The sequence below is a fragment of the Nicotiana attenuata genome, chromosome 3 (assembly GCF_001879085.1).
Source record: "Nicotiana attenuata strain UT chromosome 3, NIATTr2, whole genome shotgun sequence".
Taxonomy (NCBI): Eukaryota; Viridiplantae; Streptophyta; class Magnoliopsida; order Solanales; family Solanaceae; genus Nicotiana; species Nicotiana attenuata.
The window spans coordinates 71,848,724-71,868,741 of NC_031991.1; the positions used below are offsets into that span (position 1 = coordinate 71,848,724).

Consider the following 20,018-nt stretch of genomic DNA (forward strand, 5'->3'; position numbering starts at 1 on the left):
AGGGATTTTGTAGTGTTTTATGCTCCTTCTTGCTTACGCTTTGGTTATAAATTGTTACAAAATAGTCCCAAAAGGCTCATAAGTTGTGCTTGATTGCAGGTTTGATCGACAAAGTAACGAAATGTCAAGGATCGGCTCAAAAGAAGTGAAACCTGCTCAAGTATCAAAGACCAAGTAAACTGAGGGCAAACAAGCCTAGTGCGGACCGCACAAAGTCGAATGCGGCCGCACTAGATGGTTCAGAGAGTTGGCAAAACCAGGCTTCGGGCGACGCGGTCGCGGTACACATAGCGCGGTCCGCGGTGAAGGCTCCGCGGCCGCACTGCCTTTTTGTGCGGTCCGCGGACAAGAGATTCAGAGAGATGGAACTATGTCAAGTCCAAGCCATGCGGTCCGCGATCGTGATTGTGCGGACCGCGCCAGCTGCCTCCGCGGCCGCGGTCCATTCTACGCGGCCCGCGGAGGCCAAGTTCAGAGAGCTCAGAATTGAAGTCAAAGAGCCTAGCGGCCGCGGTCCATTTTATGCGACCCTCGCTGACCCCGCAGGGGTATTTTTGTCCAGTTTTTCCAGCCTAGTATAAATAGAACATTTTACCATTTTTAGGTCATCAGTTATTTCCAGATTTTAAGGTGCGCTCGTGAGACTCATTTTGTAGCCATTTTTGGCATCTTAGCTTCAAATTAACGATAGATTCTTGTACTTTAATTTAGTATTTAATTAATATGTCTTGTTCGTCATCTATTTCTTCATTTTCTCCTTCAAGCATGAGTAGCTAAACCCATTAGCTAGGGTTGTGGCTCAACCCAACCCTAGTGTGGGTAATTGATGGGTGTTGCCATCTAGGGTTAGATTGACTATGGGTGTTTGCTATTTGGGTTGATTTTATGTTTTAATCTATAAATTGGTGGTTGCAAACACTGATTTGTGCTTTGTGGATTTGACTCTTCTTGAGAAAGAGAGTCTAAGTCTCCAAAATTGACCCAACAAGGAATTGGGATGGACTCATGAGAAATGATAGTCCCAATTAACGGGTTAAACCTCGAGAGAGTAATCACCCTACTTGAACCCTAGTTGCTTGATCTAATTTGCCTACCCATTTGGTCTCGAGAGAGTCAAGTGGGCAAAATCACTCTCTCTACCGAGAGGTGTGAGAGTGGGTAAAATTGTGCAACGGTTATAGAATAAGCCCCAATTATATCAATCGAACCTTAGTAACATCTACCCGTCAATTAGCCACCTAGGTGATGTCACGACCCTAGTACCCCTCTTCCCATTAGATAGCAATTATTTCGTAGCATAATCTAGTTTCAATTAGTAGTTTGATAATAGTAGATTATAATTGAAAAACCCAAAAATGTTGGAAGTGACATTTAGAACAATTACACGACTCTAGTCTAGATAGATACCCAGCTCCAATTTCTAGCTCTCTGAGAAATTCGATCCCGACCCTCATATCGGGTAAAAGCTATTGCGACCCTCTCTTCCTACTTTATAGTAGTATGGAGTTGGCTGCGATCACTTTTTAGCGCCGTTGCCGGGGATCTAACGGTTTTGGCTATCTATTTAGTTAGTTTTGTGTGTTTTCTTCTTTCCTTCTTTGTTATTAATTTGTGTGTTTGATTACTACAGGTACCAAAATGGCTTTAAATGCAAATGACCCTCTTGGAAATGTGCTTGCGGGGGAGGGGTTGAGGATATTGGTGACGATGAGGTGCCTCTTGTACCTCCCGGACGTGGACGTGGACGAGGCCGCCAGGCCAATGCTAATGACAACGTTCTAGACCCTCCTCCTCCACCTCCAAGAGCGGTTCCTCGGGTGCTACTAAATCAAGGATATGCGAGTGCGATTGTCCCTCCCAGAATCCGGGCGGGCAATTTTCAGATAACTAATGTGATATTGACCCTACTTGAGCAGCGTGGGTATTTCAGAGGCGCTGAAGATCAAAATGCTTACAAACATCTCAAAGGGTTCGTGGATACATGTTGGGGTAGCAAGCAGACGTATGTGTCCGAAGATGCTCTTAGGTTGAGACTTTTCCCATTCTCACTTCGGGGAAAGGCATTAGATTAGCTAGAGAGACTCCCCAATCATTCCATCACAACTTGGGATGAGTTGGCAGATAAATTTATTGCTAAATTCTTCTCACCCGGGCACATGGCGGCACTTCGAGATAAGATATTGGCTTTCAAGCAAGAACCCACAGAACCTTTGTATGAGATTTGGGAGCGGTTTAGAACAATGGTGAAAGAATGCCCAAACAATGATATGACGGAGGCGATGATCCAAACAAACCTTCTATCGGGGCATCAATACAACAAATCAATGCATAGTCAATCAATTGGCCGGGAGTAATTTCATGAAGTTGATTTATGACCAGGCTTGTGAGATTCTTGATGAGATGGCGGACACATCTTCCGCATGGCAAAGTAGGGCCAATGTTCCTCAAGGCGACCCTACAGTTATTCATTTACATAAGGAGCTACATGACCATGGACAGGTTATAGCGGAGTTGACAACTACTATGAACCAATTGGCTAAGGCACAGTTGCAACAAGTCCAAAACCCTCGCCAAGTGAATGCTATGGAAAGTGTTAATTTGCTTACCAACAAGAGAAAGCAAAGGAGGCAACAAAATCAAGGGAATTCCGAGCAATTTGATGATGAGTGTGATGGGTTTCAAAATGAGGGCTATGATGAGCAAAATGAAGAGGTACAGTATGTTAACAACTATCAAGGCAATAGAGGCAACTCTTCAAACCAACAATGGCGACCCCAAGGTAATTAGGGCAATCAACAACAAGGCGGTGGTAATTGGAACAACAACAACCAAGGTGGTAATTGGGGGAACAACAATCAAGGCAACCAAGGGCATTGGAATGGAAATAACAACAATTGGAACAACAACGGTCAAGGCAATTGGAACAACAATGAAAACCAAAGCAATTGGGGGCAGGGCTTTCAAAGGCCCCCTATGTACCAACAACCGAACAATCCACCCCCGTTCCCTTCTCAAGGATCTAGTTCTTCGGGTAATGATATGGGAAGAATAGAAATGATGTTCGAACAAATGATGAAGAAGAACCAAGATTTCGATGCTCAATTGGCTTCCCACAATACCTCCATACGGAATTTGGAGGTGCAAATAGGCCAAATCTCTCAATCGTTGAATACTCGCCCAAAGGGTGCTCTACCAAGTGATACGGTAATGAACCCTAAGGGTGAGAACAATCATGTAATGGCGGTTACAACACGAAGTGGGAGAGGCGGTGATATGCATGCCTCGAAAGATAAGCAAGTTGTAGATGATGATGTTGAGTTGCAAGAAAATGATGTTCCTTTGGTAGTTGAAGATGTGGTAGAGAATGAGGTGAACAATGATGTGAGGATTGACATTGATGAGGCCGAGGTGGAAACTCAAGAGGCCGTGAACCCGTCTAGGAGCACATAATTGACATGCCGGAGCCGGTGGTGCCAAAAGCCAAGGCACCTTTGCCTAGACCACCTCCGCCTTATCCTCAAAGGCTAGCCAAGCAGAAAAGTGACAACCAATACCGAAAGTTCATTGACATGATGAAGAGCTTATCCATCAACGTGCATTTGGTGGAGGCTTTGGAGCAAATGCCTGGGTATGCGAAATTCATGAAGGATTTGGTTACAAAGAAAAGATCAATGGACTGTGAAACTATCAAGATGACCCACCAAGTTAGTGCCACAGTACATTCAATGGCCCCAAAATTAGAGGATCACGGTGCTTTCACTATCCCTTGCACTATTGGTAGTGTGGACTTTGCCAAAGCTTTATGTGATCTTGGGGCAAGCATCAATTTAATGCCCTTTGCAGTTTTCAAGACTCTAGGTATTGGGCCACCAAGGCCAACCTCCATGAGATTACAGATGGTAGATAGATCAATGAAGCGTCCTCTTGGTATAGTAGATGATGTGCTTGTCCGGCTGGATAAATTTATCTTGCCGGCGGACTTTGTGATTGTGGACTGTAAGGTGGACTATGAGGTCCCAATTATTCTAGGGAGACCTTTCCTTGCAACGGGGAAGGCCTTGGTTGATGTTGAAGCGGGTGAACTAACTTTCAGGGTAGGTGATGAGAAGGTCGTCTTCCATGTTTGCAAATCCATGAAGCAGGCCAATAGCACCGAGGTGTGCTCATTTGTGGACATTGTCACAGCTGTGATAGTGGATGACACAAGTTCTATGATTAACGTGGAGGACCCCCTTGAGGCCGTGCTATTAAATCTTGATGTCAATGATGATGCAAGCAGAGTGGAGTGTGTCAATGCTCTACATGGGATGGGATCTTCTTCTTATGAGCCGAGAAAATTGTCTTTGGATCTTGAAAATTGGAAAACTCCACCAACCAAACCATCAATTGAGGAGCCGCTGGTGTTGGAGTTGAAGCCACTTCCTCCACACCTCAGGTATGAATTTTTGGGCTCTAATTAAACTTTACCAATTATTCTTTCTACTTGCCTTACTAACATGCAGGTTGAGGCCACTTTGGCGGTGCTTCAAAGGCGAAAAAGGTCAATTGGATGGACTCTGGCGGATATTCGGGGAATAAGCCCCGCATTTTGTATGCACAAAATTATCTTGGAGGATGATGCAAGGCCTCCCTTAGAACATCAAAGGAGGCTCAATGAGGCAATGCAAGAAGTGGTGAAAAAAGAGGTGATCAAATGGCTAGATGCAGGTGTGGTGTATCCAATCTCCGATAGCTCATGGACTTCTCCGGTGCAATGTGTGCCGAAGAAAGGTGGGATGCCGAAGAAAGGTGGGATGACTGTGGTGACTAATGACAACAATGAACTCATTCCCGCTCGAATGGTTACCGGGTGGCGGGTATGCATGGATTACCGGAAGCTTAACAAGGTGACTCGAAAGGATCATTTCCCTTTGCCATTCCTTGACCAAATGCTTGCCCGTCTTGTGGGGCGAGCCTTTATTGCTTTTTGGATGAATATTCGGGTTATAATCAAATCTTAATTGCTCCAGAGGACCAAGATAAGACCACATTCACCTGCCCATATGGTACATTTGCTTTCTCCCAGGAGCCATTCGGGTTGTGCAATGCTCCAGCGACCTTCCAATGATGTATGATGGTTATTTTCACCGATATGGTGGAAAACATTTTGGAGGTCTTTATGGATGATTTTAATGTGGTTGGTGATTCCTTTGAAGAGTGTTTGGGAAATTTGGATAGAGTCTTGGCCCGATGTGAAGAAACTAATCTCGTTCTCAATTGGGAAAAATGCCATTTTATGGTTGAAAAAGGTATAGTGTTGGATCACAAGATTTCTAAGCATGGGATTGAGGTAGACAAGGCTAAAATCGAGGTGATTTGGAGGCTTGCTCCGCCCACTTCTGTCAAAGGGGTGAGGAGTTTCCTTGGACATGCCGGGTTCTACCGGCGGTTTATCAAAGATTTCTCGAAGGTTGTCAATACCCTTTGCAAGTTGCTAGAGAAAGATGTTAAGTTTGTTTTTGATGAAAAATGCATGGAGGCCTTTGAACTTCCAAAGCACAAGTTGACCACTACCCCGATCATTACCGCACCTAATTGGAGTTTGCCCTTCGAACTAATGTGTGATGCAAGTGACATTGCGGTTGGGGCGATGTTGGGCCAACGAGTGAACAAAATGTTCCATCCCGTGTACTATGCAAGTAAGACTATGAATGAAGCTCAACGGAATTACACGTTGACGGAGAAGGAATTGTTGGCCATTGTGTTCGCCATGGAAAAATTTCGGCCATATCTTATGGGGGCCAAGGTCATAGTACACACCGACCATGCCGCCCTTAGGTATTTGATGACCAAGAAAGATTCCAAGGCAAGATTGATGAGCTGGTATTACTTCTTCAAGAGTTTGATTTGGAAATAGTGGAACGGAAAGGTAGTGAGAACCAAGTTGCGGATCATTTGTCCCGCTTGGAAGAGGAAGGAAGGCCGTGTTATGGCTTGGAGATCAACGATACATTCCCCGATGAGCAACTACTTTCTGTGTCAATGTGTGATATGCCATGGTTTGCGGATATTGCTAATTTCATTGTGACTGGCATCATCCCGTGTGAGCTGTTTTCTAACCAAAGGAAGAAGCTCAAACGGGATAGTCTGAACTTCTATTGGGATGAGCCATACTTGTTTAAGATTTGCATGGATGGTGTGATTCGAAGGTGTGTCCCGGAGGGAGAGCAAGTGAATATTTTGGAGGCTTGTCATTCATCCCCCTATGGTGGCCATCATGGAGGGGTGAGAACAGCTTCGAAAGTTTTGAGTTGTGGTTTTTATTGGCCAACCTTGTTCAAAGATGCAAGTGATCTAGTGAAAAGATGTAATCACTGCCAACGAGCGGGCGGGATTTCCAAGAAAGATGAGATGCCTCTGAACACAATTCTGGAAGTTGATATCTTTGATGTATGGGGCATCGATTTTATGGGCCCTTTTGTTAGCTCGTGTGGGAACACTTACATTCTTGTAGCGGTTGATTATGTGTCAAAATGGGTTGAGGCTGTGGCCTTGCCTAACAATGAAGCTAGGAGTGTAGTGTCATTTCTAAAGAAAAGCATTTTCACAAGGTTTGGTACACCCCGGGCAATCATTAGTGATGGAGGATCGCATTTTTGTAATAGAGCTTTTGACACCTTGCTATCCAAGTATGGTGTCAACCACAAAGTCTCTACACCTTATCATCCTCAAGCAAGTGGCCAAGTTGAAGTGTCTAACAGGGAGATCAAGAGTATTTTGTCCAAGACCGTAAATGCCAATAAGACCGATTGGTCTAAAAAGTTGGATGATGCTCTATGGGCTTACCGGACCGCTTACAAGACTCCGATTGGTATGTCACCGTACCGGTTGGTGTTTGGGAAAGCATGTCATCTACCAGTGGAGTTGGAACATAAGGCCATGTGGGCCTTGAGGAAGCTTAATCTTGAGTAGGATGTTGCGGCCAATCTTCATGTTGAACAACTCAATGAACTTGATGAATTCCGATTCCATGCATACTCTAGTTCGTCCTTGTATAAGGACAAGATGAAGTACCTTCATGGCCCGGAGGGATCCGGTACCGAATCGTCTAATATTCGTCCTGAACATCAAATACGACCTAAGAAACCAGTGTCACCGCCCCGCCATGACCAAATACATTTTTTGGCATTTTACGGCCATAAAACTCGAAATCCGCGCGAGTCCCAACTTTTCGTGTGCTATGGACCACGCCTTCTGCCGTGGGCCCGGGGGGATCTGGTACCAAATCGCCTAATATTCGTCTCAAGGATCAGCTTTCGTATTGGCCACCGTTCCCTAAACTTGTGGAACGCTACCTGGCTGACGAACCTATCCTCCCAAGTTGTGGGATTTCTAGTTCGGTCAACACCCCCAACCTGAGGTTCACCACCTCCCTATGCCTCCTCCTCGCCTCCTTCTGCACTCTCCCCAAACAATGAAGCTGTGGGGGAGGTGGAGTATTCCCCACTACCGGATGCCGAGCCCTCAGATGACTCATTCACAACATTGATTGGCTGTCGGACAGTGGGTGATGGCGGAGGATTATCATCAGTCAATCGAAAGTCGGTGACGATGTGAGTTGGGACTGAGTCTGAGGAGATGTCTTGAGAGGGCACATACTCACTCCCCGAGGAATGGGAAGCAGCTCTATCTGCGGTTTTTATCAGCTTGCGGTTTTGTTTTATGTTTTTCCGAGCCTGGGGAGTGAGTTTGACTACTTTCTTTCCTTTGCCCCCTCGGGAGGAATCACCTCTCCCGGGTTGTTTTGTTCCTTTGCCACCTTGTTGTCTAACCATTATCTGCAATTACACATGGCAGAATAGCCTAAATGGCACCTGTACTTCACCCACTTTGTCATGCCGGTCCCCAAAGTTAGACATTTGCCAACTGAACATTATACTCTTCAAAACGTGAATAATAAATGCTTATCCAACGTGGCTTATCCTGTGTGTCATATGTGGCTTCAGTGCGTGATTCACACGCTTGTAAGGGGTGTGAAGACATTTAAAAAAGCCCTAAAGGTAACAAATTAGCCTATTTAACAACCATCTTCTTCTTTCTACCTTATTCTCTATTGTTGAACATTATAGAAGCTAAATTTAGCAAATCCGATGCCTTCTTCTTTCTTTGTTAGCTTCAACAGTGAAAAAATAGAATTTTATTTTCCTGTGATTCTTCGTTGCCCATCAATATGCTTCTGTGTTAGTTCGTTGAGGCTAACTCCGAACATTATTGTTGATGACGTCCTGTAGAGGATTCTGAACCTGGAGTAATCATTAATACTTTGAGATTTTTCAAAGACTTCTTTAACTGAGGAATAGAATGCTTCTTCTGAGAAATCCAATTCTTTTGGAACTTCTATTGGATCGAGTCTTCCGTTGAAGTGAGTAACTGTAATGACACTTAGGGATGGAACCCTAATATCTTCCTCTGCGAACAAAGGGATAGATGACCTTATAGTGATACATAAGGTTCTTATTCGAGTGACTTCCCAGAGTCTTTTGATAGAATCTACCATTTTTGGAGGAAAATTCTCCAAGTGTTTAAAAGAATCAAACACAATAATTTGTTTAACCATACCCAATAAAAACATTGAATAGGCTAAAACTAGATTTACTTCTGGTAGTAATATCACTTTAACCTGACTCTTGAAGTAGGTTGGATATGATCCCTTGAGCTGCTGCTCGCCTTCTTTCCATTCGAAAATGGCCTGTACTGCTTCACTGCGTCTTTCTTTTGTGAAATTGAATGCTTTTGGCATTTCTTCTTTCTTCTTGATTGAAGCATAAAGCTGTTGTCGATCAACTGCTAGTTTCCGTTGAGTAGGAATAATTGGTTCCGGCGGTATCGCTGGTGCCTTGATTTTAGCTATCTGCTGAAATTCTGCGTAAGCCTTCTTGGCTCCTTCCAAGGTTGCGAAGCTTTTGTGGATTGCTCCACTTACACCATTGATCATTGGTGTAATCTGTGACCAATCTTGGTAGATTCCTTTTCTAGGTGTGTTAAAAAGAACATACCATTTTTTCTCTCTGTAGGGGAGATTTACCATATTTGTTGATTGAGCTTCTTGTTCAACCATATCGGCCCATGAGACCTTTTCTTCTGCTGAAGATGCTGATACTTCATTTGTTCCCGAAGTTGCTGAAGCTGAGTTTTCTTCTAAAACCTGCTTGTCTTTTTGTGGTTTTGGGTCCACCACGCTTTGCTGTTGCACTTCTGATGAAGGCTTGATGAATTGCTTCATTGTGTTCAAAGCTATTTGAAGTTCTGAAAGCTTTGCTTTCTTTAATGCCAGCTCCTTCTGCTGCTATTTAACTTGTTCTTCTTGGTGTGTGACTTGGAGCCTACATGGTCTTCTAATTATTGACGTGGAGTCCTACGTGTATGCGATTGTCATACACGCACTGGAAGCCACGTTGGATAAGTGTTTATTATTCACGTTTTGAATGAGTATAAGTGTTCAGTTGGCAAATGTCTAACTTTGGGGACCGGCATGACAAAGTGGGTGAAGTACAGGTGCCATTTAGGCTATTCTGCCATTACACATATCTAGCTTTGTTAGTATCAGCACAGGCAGTGAATCAGTTATGGAAAATGAATTGCAAAACAGAAGCCAGCAGTTGCAGAAAAAGGTTGCAGAAATAGTGCACCGCGGCCCGCACAAAAAGGAGTGCGGCCGGACTAGTATAAGGACACCCAAACATACTCTCTGAATCTCACCACCGCGGCCCGCACAAAAAGGTATCGCGGACACGGTGGGCCAGTGCGGACCGCACAAAATGGAGTGCGGCCGCACTGGACTATGGACACCTCTCTGAATCTTATCACCGCGGTCCGTGGAAAGTGGTAATGCGGCCGCGGTGAAGCCACCGCGGACCGCACAATCACGACCGCGGTCCGCAGTGGATGTCCAATCCTGGCACTGAGTTAGGGTTTCCAATTTTTGCAAATTTGTTCAAGTGTTTACCTATAGTTTGTCCCTACTCAATTACCCAGTTCAACAAGTTCACGAAACACACAAAAACCAATATTTACACTAACCTAAGCTAACAATTAAAGACAAATGGGAAGAAAAAGAAGCTATGGGCTACTGAGCATGAAAATAAAATGAAAATATAAAATTAAACAACCAAAAATGGAGGAAATATTACCAGATATTGATAAGGAGTGAAGACACACAGTGCAAATAAGCTATTACGCGGAAAGGAGGAGATGAACAATGATTTTTAGTCTCTGAGAGCTTAGGGTTCGAAAAGGGTAAAAGGAGACCCTTGAGGTCTATTTATAGAAAAAGCAGTGGGACCCAGCCTTACCTACCAACGCGGCCGCACAAAATGGACCGCGGACCGCGCTGGGTTTGTTCGGGAGAAGTCTGAGAAGGCAACCTCCGCGGTCCGCACAAAGCAGACCGCGACCGTGGAGGTCCGCACTAAATGGGATGCGGCCGTGGTGGCAAACTTCAGAGAGCACCTCACTTGGTTTTCACCAGTGCGGACCGCACAAAGTGCAATGCGGCCGCACTGGCAACTTTAGAGACTGTTCACTTTTTTTTCAAAATGTTTTGCACTGCATCAACACAATCCCTGCAACATCTCACAACCAATTAGTCCAAAAATCAAACCTAAACTACAAAGAAAATCAAAGAAAACAAGAAGAAAAAGACAAGGGTTGCCTCCCAAGAAGCGCCTGATTTAACGTCGCGGCACGACGCGGGTTACCATCTCATCATTTCAAATGAACAACAGCCACCACATGGCTATCATCAGACTTACCAAGATAATGCTTGACACGGTGCCCATTCACTCTAAAGACTTCACCATTTTTGTTCTTCAAATCTAGAGCACCAAATGGGGTCACACATACAACTTCAAATGGTCCACTCCACTTTTTTTGTTGAGCGAGACCTTCTTCCCCTACACCCAAATGTGCATAGACAGTTTCACACTCGAGTGGGTTGGGCGCATTTTCGGAGTGAATGTGTAAAGGCAAATGAGCATATGGTCAAGGAGTTCTATAGCAATGTGGCCCACATCTTGAAGGGCACTAATGTGACCAAAGTGCGGAACAAAAAGGTGGCATTTACTGGGAAAGCACTTAATGAATACTTGGGGTTCGATGACGAAGATGAGACCCTTTACAATGAAAAGTTGGCAATGGGCGAAGAGGTTCGTCCGTGGTTAGCTTCATACCTGGCAATCCCGGGTACTGTTCCAGAGTGCTTGCAAGCAAGGACCAAAATTTCTCGGAAGACCTTTAACTTTGAGGCTAGGGGGTGGTTGACGTTTGTGTGCAGTCGACTTGACCCCACTACCCATGATCAGACTATTCCAGTTGCTCGGGTTGTTCTTGTTGAATCTATTATGGCGGGCTATCCTATCAACGTGGGCAATGTGATGTCCCGTGTCATTTCTGCAGTTGAGAATGACCGGAACTATCCTTTTCCCAACACCTTCACTATGTATTTCCGGGACCTGAAGGTGGAGAAGAGAGATTTTGATATCAAGGTCAACCCTGTGGCTCCGTTTTCGTGGTACAGTTTGAAGGGGCCAGACAACCCCAAGGACAAGAATTACAAGCCGCCTGCCTTTGCTCCAACTGGCCAGCCTGAAGAGCCGGTTGCGGTAGAACCCTCCACTGAGCCTGCCTCCACTACTGTTGAGTTGCCTCCGGGACCTTCCACTACTGCTGGTCCTTCTACTTCAGCTGGCCCGGGGATTCCATCTTCCCGGGCCCATCCTATCACTGCCCACCAGTTGAGCCAGGCACTTCATAGCTTGAACAACTGGATGTCAGCTGCGTCATCCAAGTTGTCTACACTATCTTCTACCATTGCGGCTCAGTCAGCACCACAACCAGTACAGATTCCACAGTCCATTGTGGACACATTGAAGAAGATCCTGGAAAACCAGGAAAGATCATGAGTACTCAGGATGCCTTGTATAAGGCAGTGGATTCACACGGCAAGGTTCTGAAGGAGCTTGCCATGGAGCACAGGAAACTGCGCAAAACACGGGCTTCCAAGGAGTCTGTGAAGGAGCTTAGAGCAGAGGTGGACAAACTGAAGGCAGATCAGCTGCCCTTAGACTTGCTATTTTAGGATCCAGTTCCAGCAGCAGCACCAGCAGCAGAGCCACAGCAGGAGCAGACACAGAGGCTTCCTAGGAAGAAGAGGAAGCTCCCCAGTGCAGATGAGGCGATCATCCAGTTGGCGGACCCACCGGAGGTTTCCTCCAGTCAGCCACAGGATGTTCCTAATATTCAGCCCATCCAGGTCCAGGCCCTAGTCCCAGCAGCTGAGCAGCAGGAGACCGGGAACCAGTCTGAGGTTCCCGCGCATACAGAGGACCCGGGGACCACTCATGATCCTATGCAGGCGGACGAGGCTTAGGGAGTCTTCATATCCTTTAATTATTATATTTCGGTTCTTATTTTGTTAGTTGGCATTGGGGACAATGCCAGCTTTTATTCGAGGGGGTGCGCCCTTCATTTTTGGATGACTGTAAATATCGATACTATTTTATGCTTTCTTGATTTTTGGATGACTGTAAATATTGATACTATTTTATGCTTTCTTGATTTTTCAGTTGGTCTGTATATAACTTTACATTTAGTAACTTTCATCATACTTTTTATCTTCCTTTGGGTCTGTATATAAAGTTACATTATTGTATATATTCATCCCCCGTTGTATATTCATTCCCCGTTTGTACATATTCATTCTATTTTCTATTTTTCGTAAAAAAAAAATTTTTTTTGTTTTTTCGCTTTTAGCTTCTTATATAGGCTCGTAGCTTTTTGTTTTGTTTTGACGCTTTTAATAAGCCTTTGGTTTTCTTAATGCCACAGTTCATTCCAAAGGTGGAGTATTGTGTGAACCGGGTGGCTCTTCCCAATGATAGATGGCGTGACAACCTTCTTAAGGGTTTGAGTCCGTTGTTTTTTTTGTTTTTGGTAGTTTATGGTGCTCAAATCGTATCTAAGGTCGTTGTGGGCCCCCGACTCTATATCTTTAGCAATCCCCTAGCTTGTGTGGTGAGAAATCGAATTGCGTGTCCAAGTCCCAAGCCATTGGCCTAGAACTTGCCCTGAATGTTTGTTGAGGCGAAATCTTAAGTGAAATTTGACTTGGGAAGTGATTATAGTCTCTCCTTGATCCAAATGATAGTTGAACAAATTCCATAGCCTACCAATGATATTATCCCTATTTAACCCTTTTGAGCCTCAGACCTTTTTCTTTCAAGAACCATGTTACAAGCCTATACCCGTTCTAAAAGATACCCTCTCTTGGCACCCGATCTTTCCTTGAGCACATGGCAAAAGTACAAGTTTGGGGGGAGAGACGAGGAGTGCAACAAAGTGGTAAAAAGGCACAAACGTGAAGAAAAGGAAACGCAATGAAAAAGAAAGAAAAGCAAAAAACAAAAAGAAAGTTCAATGTCAAAAAGAATACAAAGGGATTCAAGAAAAGCAGTGAAAAAGAAAGAAAGGTGTGGAAAGTTAAAAAAAAAGGAGAAAAAGGTTTGAAATGCACAAGAAAGAGTGACAATGTGTCTCTCTAACCCCTTGAAAAGAGGTGAAATGACTCAAAGAGTCAAGTTAACTGTGCCAAATGAATCAAAAGAGGTGATTAAGGGAAGATGGAACCCACTTAGACTAAAATATTTCCTACCCTGAACCAAAAGCCTTCACAATGACTCCACAAAAGCCCTATATGATCTTGAGTTGAATGAAGCTAACATTAGTGGATACTTACATAAGGGGCAAGCATATGGTACCTAGAGCCGGATTTGTGACCTTTCCTTGAGAAAGATGAGTGAATTCCCATTAACCTCGTTTTGTGTGCCACTATTCTAAAGGTGAGGTGTGCTTAGGGAGAGTTGAGGATGTGTGAGTTTGGGTTCCACGATGACCAAAGTAATTGAAAGAGTTCTTTGATGTGTTGAGTTAACTCTTGATGCTCTTGTGTCGCACTTAATCCATGGTTGTTCAAGGTTTAAATGTTGTCAATGATTCATTCGTATTAAGGGCAAATGTTAGTCCCAATTGATGCTTGTTGAGGTTACTTTAGGATAACTGGAAGTTCTTGGATGCTACCTTAAGGGATGGGTCTTATTTTGTTTGCTTGAGGACAAGCAAAGGCTTAAGTTTGGGGGAGTGATAACTAGGGATTTTGTAGTGTTTTATGCTCCTTCTTGCTTACGCTTTGGTTATAAATTGTTACAAAATAGTCCCAAAAGGCTCATAAGTTGTGCTTGATTGCAGGTTTGATCGACAAAGTGACAAAATATCAAGGATCGGCTCAAAAGGAGTGAAACCTGCTCAAGTATCAAAGACCAAGTAAACTGAGGGCAAACAAGCCTAGTGCGGACCACACAAAGTCGAAAGGTAAGGTTCAAAAGAATTTACAAAAAAGAGATTTTTTTGTATGCGGCCGCACTAGATGGTCCAGAGAGTTGGCAAAACCAGGCTTCGGGCGTCGCGGTCGTGGTACACATAGCGCGGTCCGCGGTGAACGCTCCGCGGCCGCACTACCTTTTTGTGCGGTCCGCGGACAAGAGATTCAGAGAGATGGAATTACGTCAAGTCCAAGCCATGCGGTCCGCGGTCGTGATTGTGCGGACCGCGCCAGCTGCCTCCGCGGCCGCGGTCCATTCTACGCGGCCCGCGAAGGCCAAGTTCAAGAGAGCTCAGAAATGAAGTCAAAGAGCCTAGCGCAGCCGCGGTCCATTTCTGCGGCCCGCGCTGACCCCGCAGGGGTATTTTTGTCCAGTTTTTTCAGCCTAGTATAAATAGAACATTTTATCATTTTTAGGTCATCAGTTATTTCCAGATTTTGAGGTGCGCTCGTGAGACTCATTTTGTAGCCATTTTTGGCATCTTAGCTTCAAATTAACGATAGATTATTGTACTTTAATTTAGTATTTAATTAATATGTCTTGTTCTTCATCTATTTCTTCATTTTCTCCTTCAAGCATGAGTAGCTAAACCCATTAGCTAGGGTTGTGGCTCAACCCTAGTGTGGGTAATTGATGGGTGTTGCCATCTAGGGTTAGATTGACTATGGGTGTTTGCTATTTGGGTTGATTTTATGTTTTAATCTATAAATTGGTGGTTGCAAACACTGATTTGTGCTTTGTGGATTTGACTCTTCTTGAGAAAGAGAGTCTAAGTCTCCAAAATTGACCCAACAAGGAATTGTGATGGACTCATGAGAAATGATAGTCCCAATTAACGGGTTAAACCTCGAGAGAGTAATCACCCTACTTGAACCCTAGTTGCTTGATCTAATTTGCCTATCCATTTGGTCTCGAGAGAGTCAAGTGGGCAAAATCACTCTCTCTACCGAGAGGTGTGAGAGTGGGTAAAATTGTGCAACGGTTATAGAATAAGCCCCAATTATATCAATCGAACCTTAGTAACATCTACCCGTCAATTAGCCACCTAGGTGATGTCACGACCCTAGTACCCCTCTTCCCATTAGATAGCAATTATTTCGTAGCATAATCTAGTTTCAATTAGTAGTTTGATAATAGTAGATTGAAAAACCCAAAAATGTTGGAAGTGACATTTAGAACAATTACACGACTCTAGTCTAGATAGATACCCAGCTCCAATTTCTAGCTCTCTGAGAAATTCGATCCCGACCCTCATATCGGGTAAAAGCTATTGCGACCCTCTCTTCCTACTTTATAGTAGTATGGAGTTGGCTGTGATCAGTAATTAAAATGATATACATGAGTTTCAGTTACTTATTCCGATGATATGCTAATCAAAAGCCCAAGCTCACCGAATCAAAAACATGGTTTGATATCCAAGAGGAAGTAGTGGATTATTTGGAGAAATGGTGCACGTCTATCCTATATAGTAGAGCTAGATGCACATTTGAAATGAAAAATCTTTTCGAGCTGATAACTTTCTGGAATTGGCAACAAACCTTTTAAACTAATATTATATATGAACCATGCTTAGCTACAAATGTCTTGGACAGTAGACAAGGAGAGAGTTTCCATCTCCCGTTCACTAATGAAATCTTCTGATAACATGTATCATCATACGATAATCGTTAAAGCTAACATTAAAAAATACAATGATAGACACTTTTCAGACTTTTTTGCATACAATGGTGTCAGTTTTATTGCTTTTATCTTGTATTTTTATTTTACTTATTATTTTTGTATATATAAATAGTAAAACATTTCGACGAAGCGGTGTCCCGTGACACCGCCTGAGGCCATGTAAATCCGCCCCTGCTTGAGAGGGGAAGGAGATACCACAAGCAAATGATGTCATCTTCAATATCCTATTTTCCGGAGCAATATGAAGCAAACACGGTAAATGTTTTACAGTAATGGTAAGAAGCTTAATAGAGAAAGATAGATAACCGCAATAGTGGGACCTTTTCTTCCTCCCACGTGTCCTAAAATATAAAGGCAAAAGAAAAAGGGATCTATAGAAAAATATTTGGTACTCTAAAAGATCTAATTATGTACCCTGCAATTTAGGAACCTAATATAGAGTTACAGACTGGACATAGAACTTATCAATATATATGATCAATTAACAGTAAGGGTAATTGCCTTAATTAACACAATGATGAACCTACGATCGTCAATTTACTTTTGAGTCTGTAACTAAATAGATGTAATTCATTAATTATTTCCCTTCACTGTTGGTCTAAATTGATAGGTTGGTCTTGAATTCATCAATGAGCCAAGAGGAAGTCATTTATAGCGTCCCTTCATCAAGCACACCTAGTCTATATTGGTTTATTGTTTGCTATATGATCTTACTTGATCGCTCAATTCTTTTGTTTTCAATTAGTGATTCTCAAGTTGAGAATTTAAATGAAAGATCTTTACGTAAAATAAAAAGTTGCCACTTTTTCTAGCCAACTAGTGTTAGAACCCGCGCGATGCGCGGATAATTTAACGGAATATTAATCTTATAAAATTATGATCTAATATATCATATTATTTTAATAAATATTAGTTATTATTTTATTCTTTAATATAGTGTACATACATATAATAAAATCTATAAAAAATCAAAGGATACAAAGCATTATAGTGAACAAATAAATTGTTTATTCTTTATTAAGTTAGCAAGTACTTAAAACTATACATTTACTAATGTGACTTTTTATTAATTTTTCAATTAGCTTAATATTATGATACTACTTTTCTTATAGTAGAACATACGTATGTATTTTCTTATTCTGAAAATATATATTTTATACTTATGTTATACTGTTTGAAATTCTTCAATTGTTTATTCTTTATTAAATTAGCAAGTACTTAGTACTATACATTTACTAATGTGATTTTTTATTAATTTATTAATTGGCTTAATATTTTGAAGCTACTTCTAGAACATACGTATATAGTTTCTTATTGTAGAAATATATATTTTTATACGTATGTTATACTATTTAAAATTCTTCAATTATCTAAATTTATCAATAATTTTCTTGAGTGTTATATATTTATATTTTATTTATTAACTAATTCAAAATATAAATATTATAAAATTATCTTTATCCACCTCCTTTCGTACATTCTTTTCTACTATAATATTTGATTAGTTTTCTCATTTTATATTTTACTGAAAATTTAAATAATATAATCTTTTTACTAAATTATAAATTTGAACTCATCAAAAGTATAAAGAGATAAGCATTTTATTATTTCTATAAAAATGTACTATATTTTTACTAATTAATAAAATGTGTTTTATATATAATATATTATCTTATGTATAATATCCAAATAGTTTTCTTCATATTTTTGTATTTTTCATTATGAAATTATGAGTTCTATTTATTAACTAAATTTTCCTACATGAGAAATTTAATTAGTATATGTATTTTTACGATATCATTTGATTTATTTCTTTTTTAGTATTATTCATTTATGACGAATTGTTTAATATGATTTTAGTTATGTGTATATGTACGACTTTTCTCATAATAATTATAATTATTTTTATAAGTCTTATACACACACACACACACACATTGTATTGTGTGTCCATTACTTACTATTGTTAAATTGACATATGAATTATTAATAAATAACCAATTTAGTATAATAACTACTCCCATATATTTATACAAACACACACTACTACAACTATATTAGGAAGAAATTACTCTCCAATTTGAATTGGTAGTTTTTTATTTTTTGTTATTTTTGTTTTCTTATTGTAAAATAATTTTAAAACTCCAATTTGAATGAGTAAAATATTTTTTTTGTATTTTCGTTTTTTATTTACAATTATAAGATATTTATATTTATTAATTCAAGTAGTGTAACCAATTAATTCAAAATTTAAAATTAAAAAAAAAAGTTAGTTAGAAAAGTAGTTTATTTTGTCTTAACAATGCCACTTGGCTTTTTGTGGTGAAGACACTTGTCTTAATATAATGTTTCTGCTTCTCCTATTTTATATAGATAGATTGTTCATAAAAGATCAAAATAAATACTCTAATAGATAGTAAAACATACTCTTAATATTGGGAAAAGAACACTCTAACAAGTTTATAAAAACATTCACCATCCAATAAATGTATAAAACATAATTGATGCTTTTCAAATTTAGCATGCAGCATATATAGCAGGACAATCCTAGATTCTAGTGTTTAATGAGCCATTCACGCTAACTGAGAGCAAAAAAATTGAGCTCATGTCTCAACAATAATTAGGAGTGAATAAATTCAGAACTAATAGTGTATGCCCAAAAGCATTTCGTATATCATTTAACCCTTTAAATCAATATTTGATGCTATTAATTCAGAAAGTGCATACACCATCAGTTGGAGCTCTCCAATTCCATAGTTAGTTTGGTCACTTCTCAATATTAAAGAAAAGCCTCATGATTTTTTTGTATCTACCCCTTTGATTATAGTTAGTTAATAAATATATTCTACCTTCTTATCATCTGGATCACAGATCTCATGAAGCCAACATATCGTTAATTATTTTTCACAGTTAATGAATCTGAACTAAGATACAGTGCTGAAGTTTTCATATATATATATATATATATATATATCTTCAAGCACTATAATTCTTGAATTGAGAGGGTCTCTTGGAAGTGACAATACCTACCATTCGGAATATCGACATAAACAAAAAAAAAGGCTTAGAAGACATCAAATAGAAGAACAATATAACTACCGAAACAAGAAAACTAAGTATGATTAGAGGTAGAATTTTAATAACCTTAAACTTCTTCTCTAGCTCTTCGATTTGTTTTATCAAGGCTTCAATTTCATAATTTATCATCTCAGTTATCTCCTCATCAATGCCTTCTTCTTTAACTAAAGCTGGCAGGAAGAAAAAAAATGTAGCATACATGTAAAAACTACTATAAAATATTAGTAGTGTGATGGAAGCATGGAGGGAGAACGAGGACCAGTCAATATAATTATTCGGTTTCTGGAAAATGTTCAAGAGTATCACAAAAGTGGATGATAACCTTTTTTTCTGTTCCAATTGCTTCTGTCAATCCTTGAATTTTTTCTGTTCGTTCCAGAGCTAATTTTGTGCAGAATTTGCCGTTACTTTTTACTTAGAGTTTCGTTAGGTTTGTTAGCGGTCATTGTGGTATTCACATTGGTGTTTTGCATAGTTTTGTGTTATTGTCCTTTCACTTATTTGTTGTGGTTATTTTCTTTCTGGTATCTTTTTTGTTACATTTATTTTCTCTTATTTATTTTCTTATATTATTGCCTTTCCCGTTGAGCCGAGAGTCTCCTGGAAACAGCCTCTCTGCCCTTTTTGGGGTAGGAGTAAGGTCTGCGTACACTCTACTCTCCCCAGACCCCACTAGTGGGATTTTACTGGGTATGTTGTTGTTATTGTTCTTCAATCAGTAAATGGTTAATATATGTACTTAGTTTTAGCTTGATAAATTGATTTCTCGTCTTTCTATGTAGTATGACGATATCGACATTCCTATTAATGGGTTAATTAAAACACAGCATCACAGTAAGCCAAGGT

The 20,018-nt window shown here is 40.8% G+C and overlaps 1 protein-coding gene across 1 annotated transcript; it reads right to left on the reverse strand.

The window, feature by feature from the left end:
* Positions 8,177-9,262, reverse strand: LOC109224493. Its single transcript, XM_019389069.1, has one exon. It carries the CDS (start codon positions 9,260-9,262, stop codon positions 8,177-8,179), a length of 1,086 nt encoding a protein of 361 aa, XP_019244614.1.

Excerpts from the sequence above, each read along its gene's own strand:
- LOC109224493 (XM_019389069.1), bottom strand. The coding sequence starts at position 9,262 with ATGAAGCAATTCATCAAGCCTTCATCAGAAGTGCAACAGCAAAGCGTG.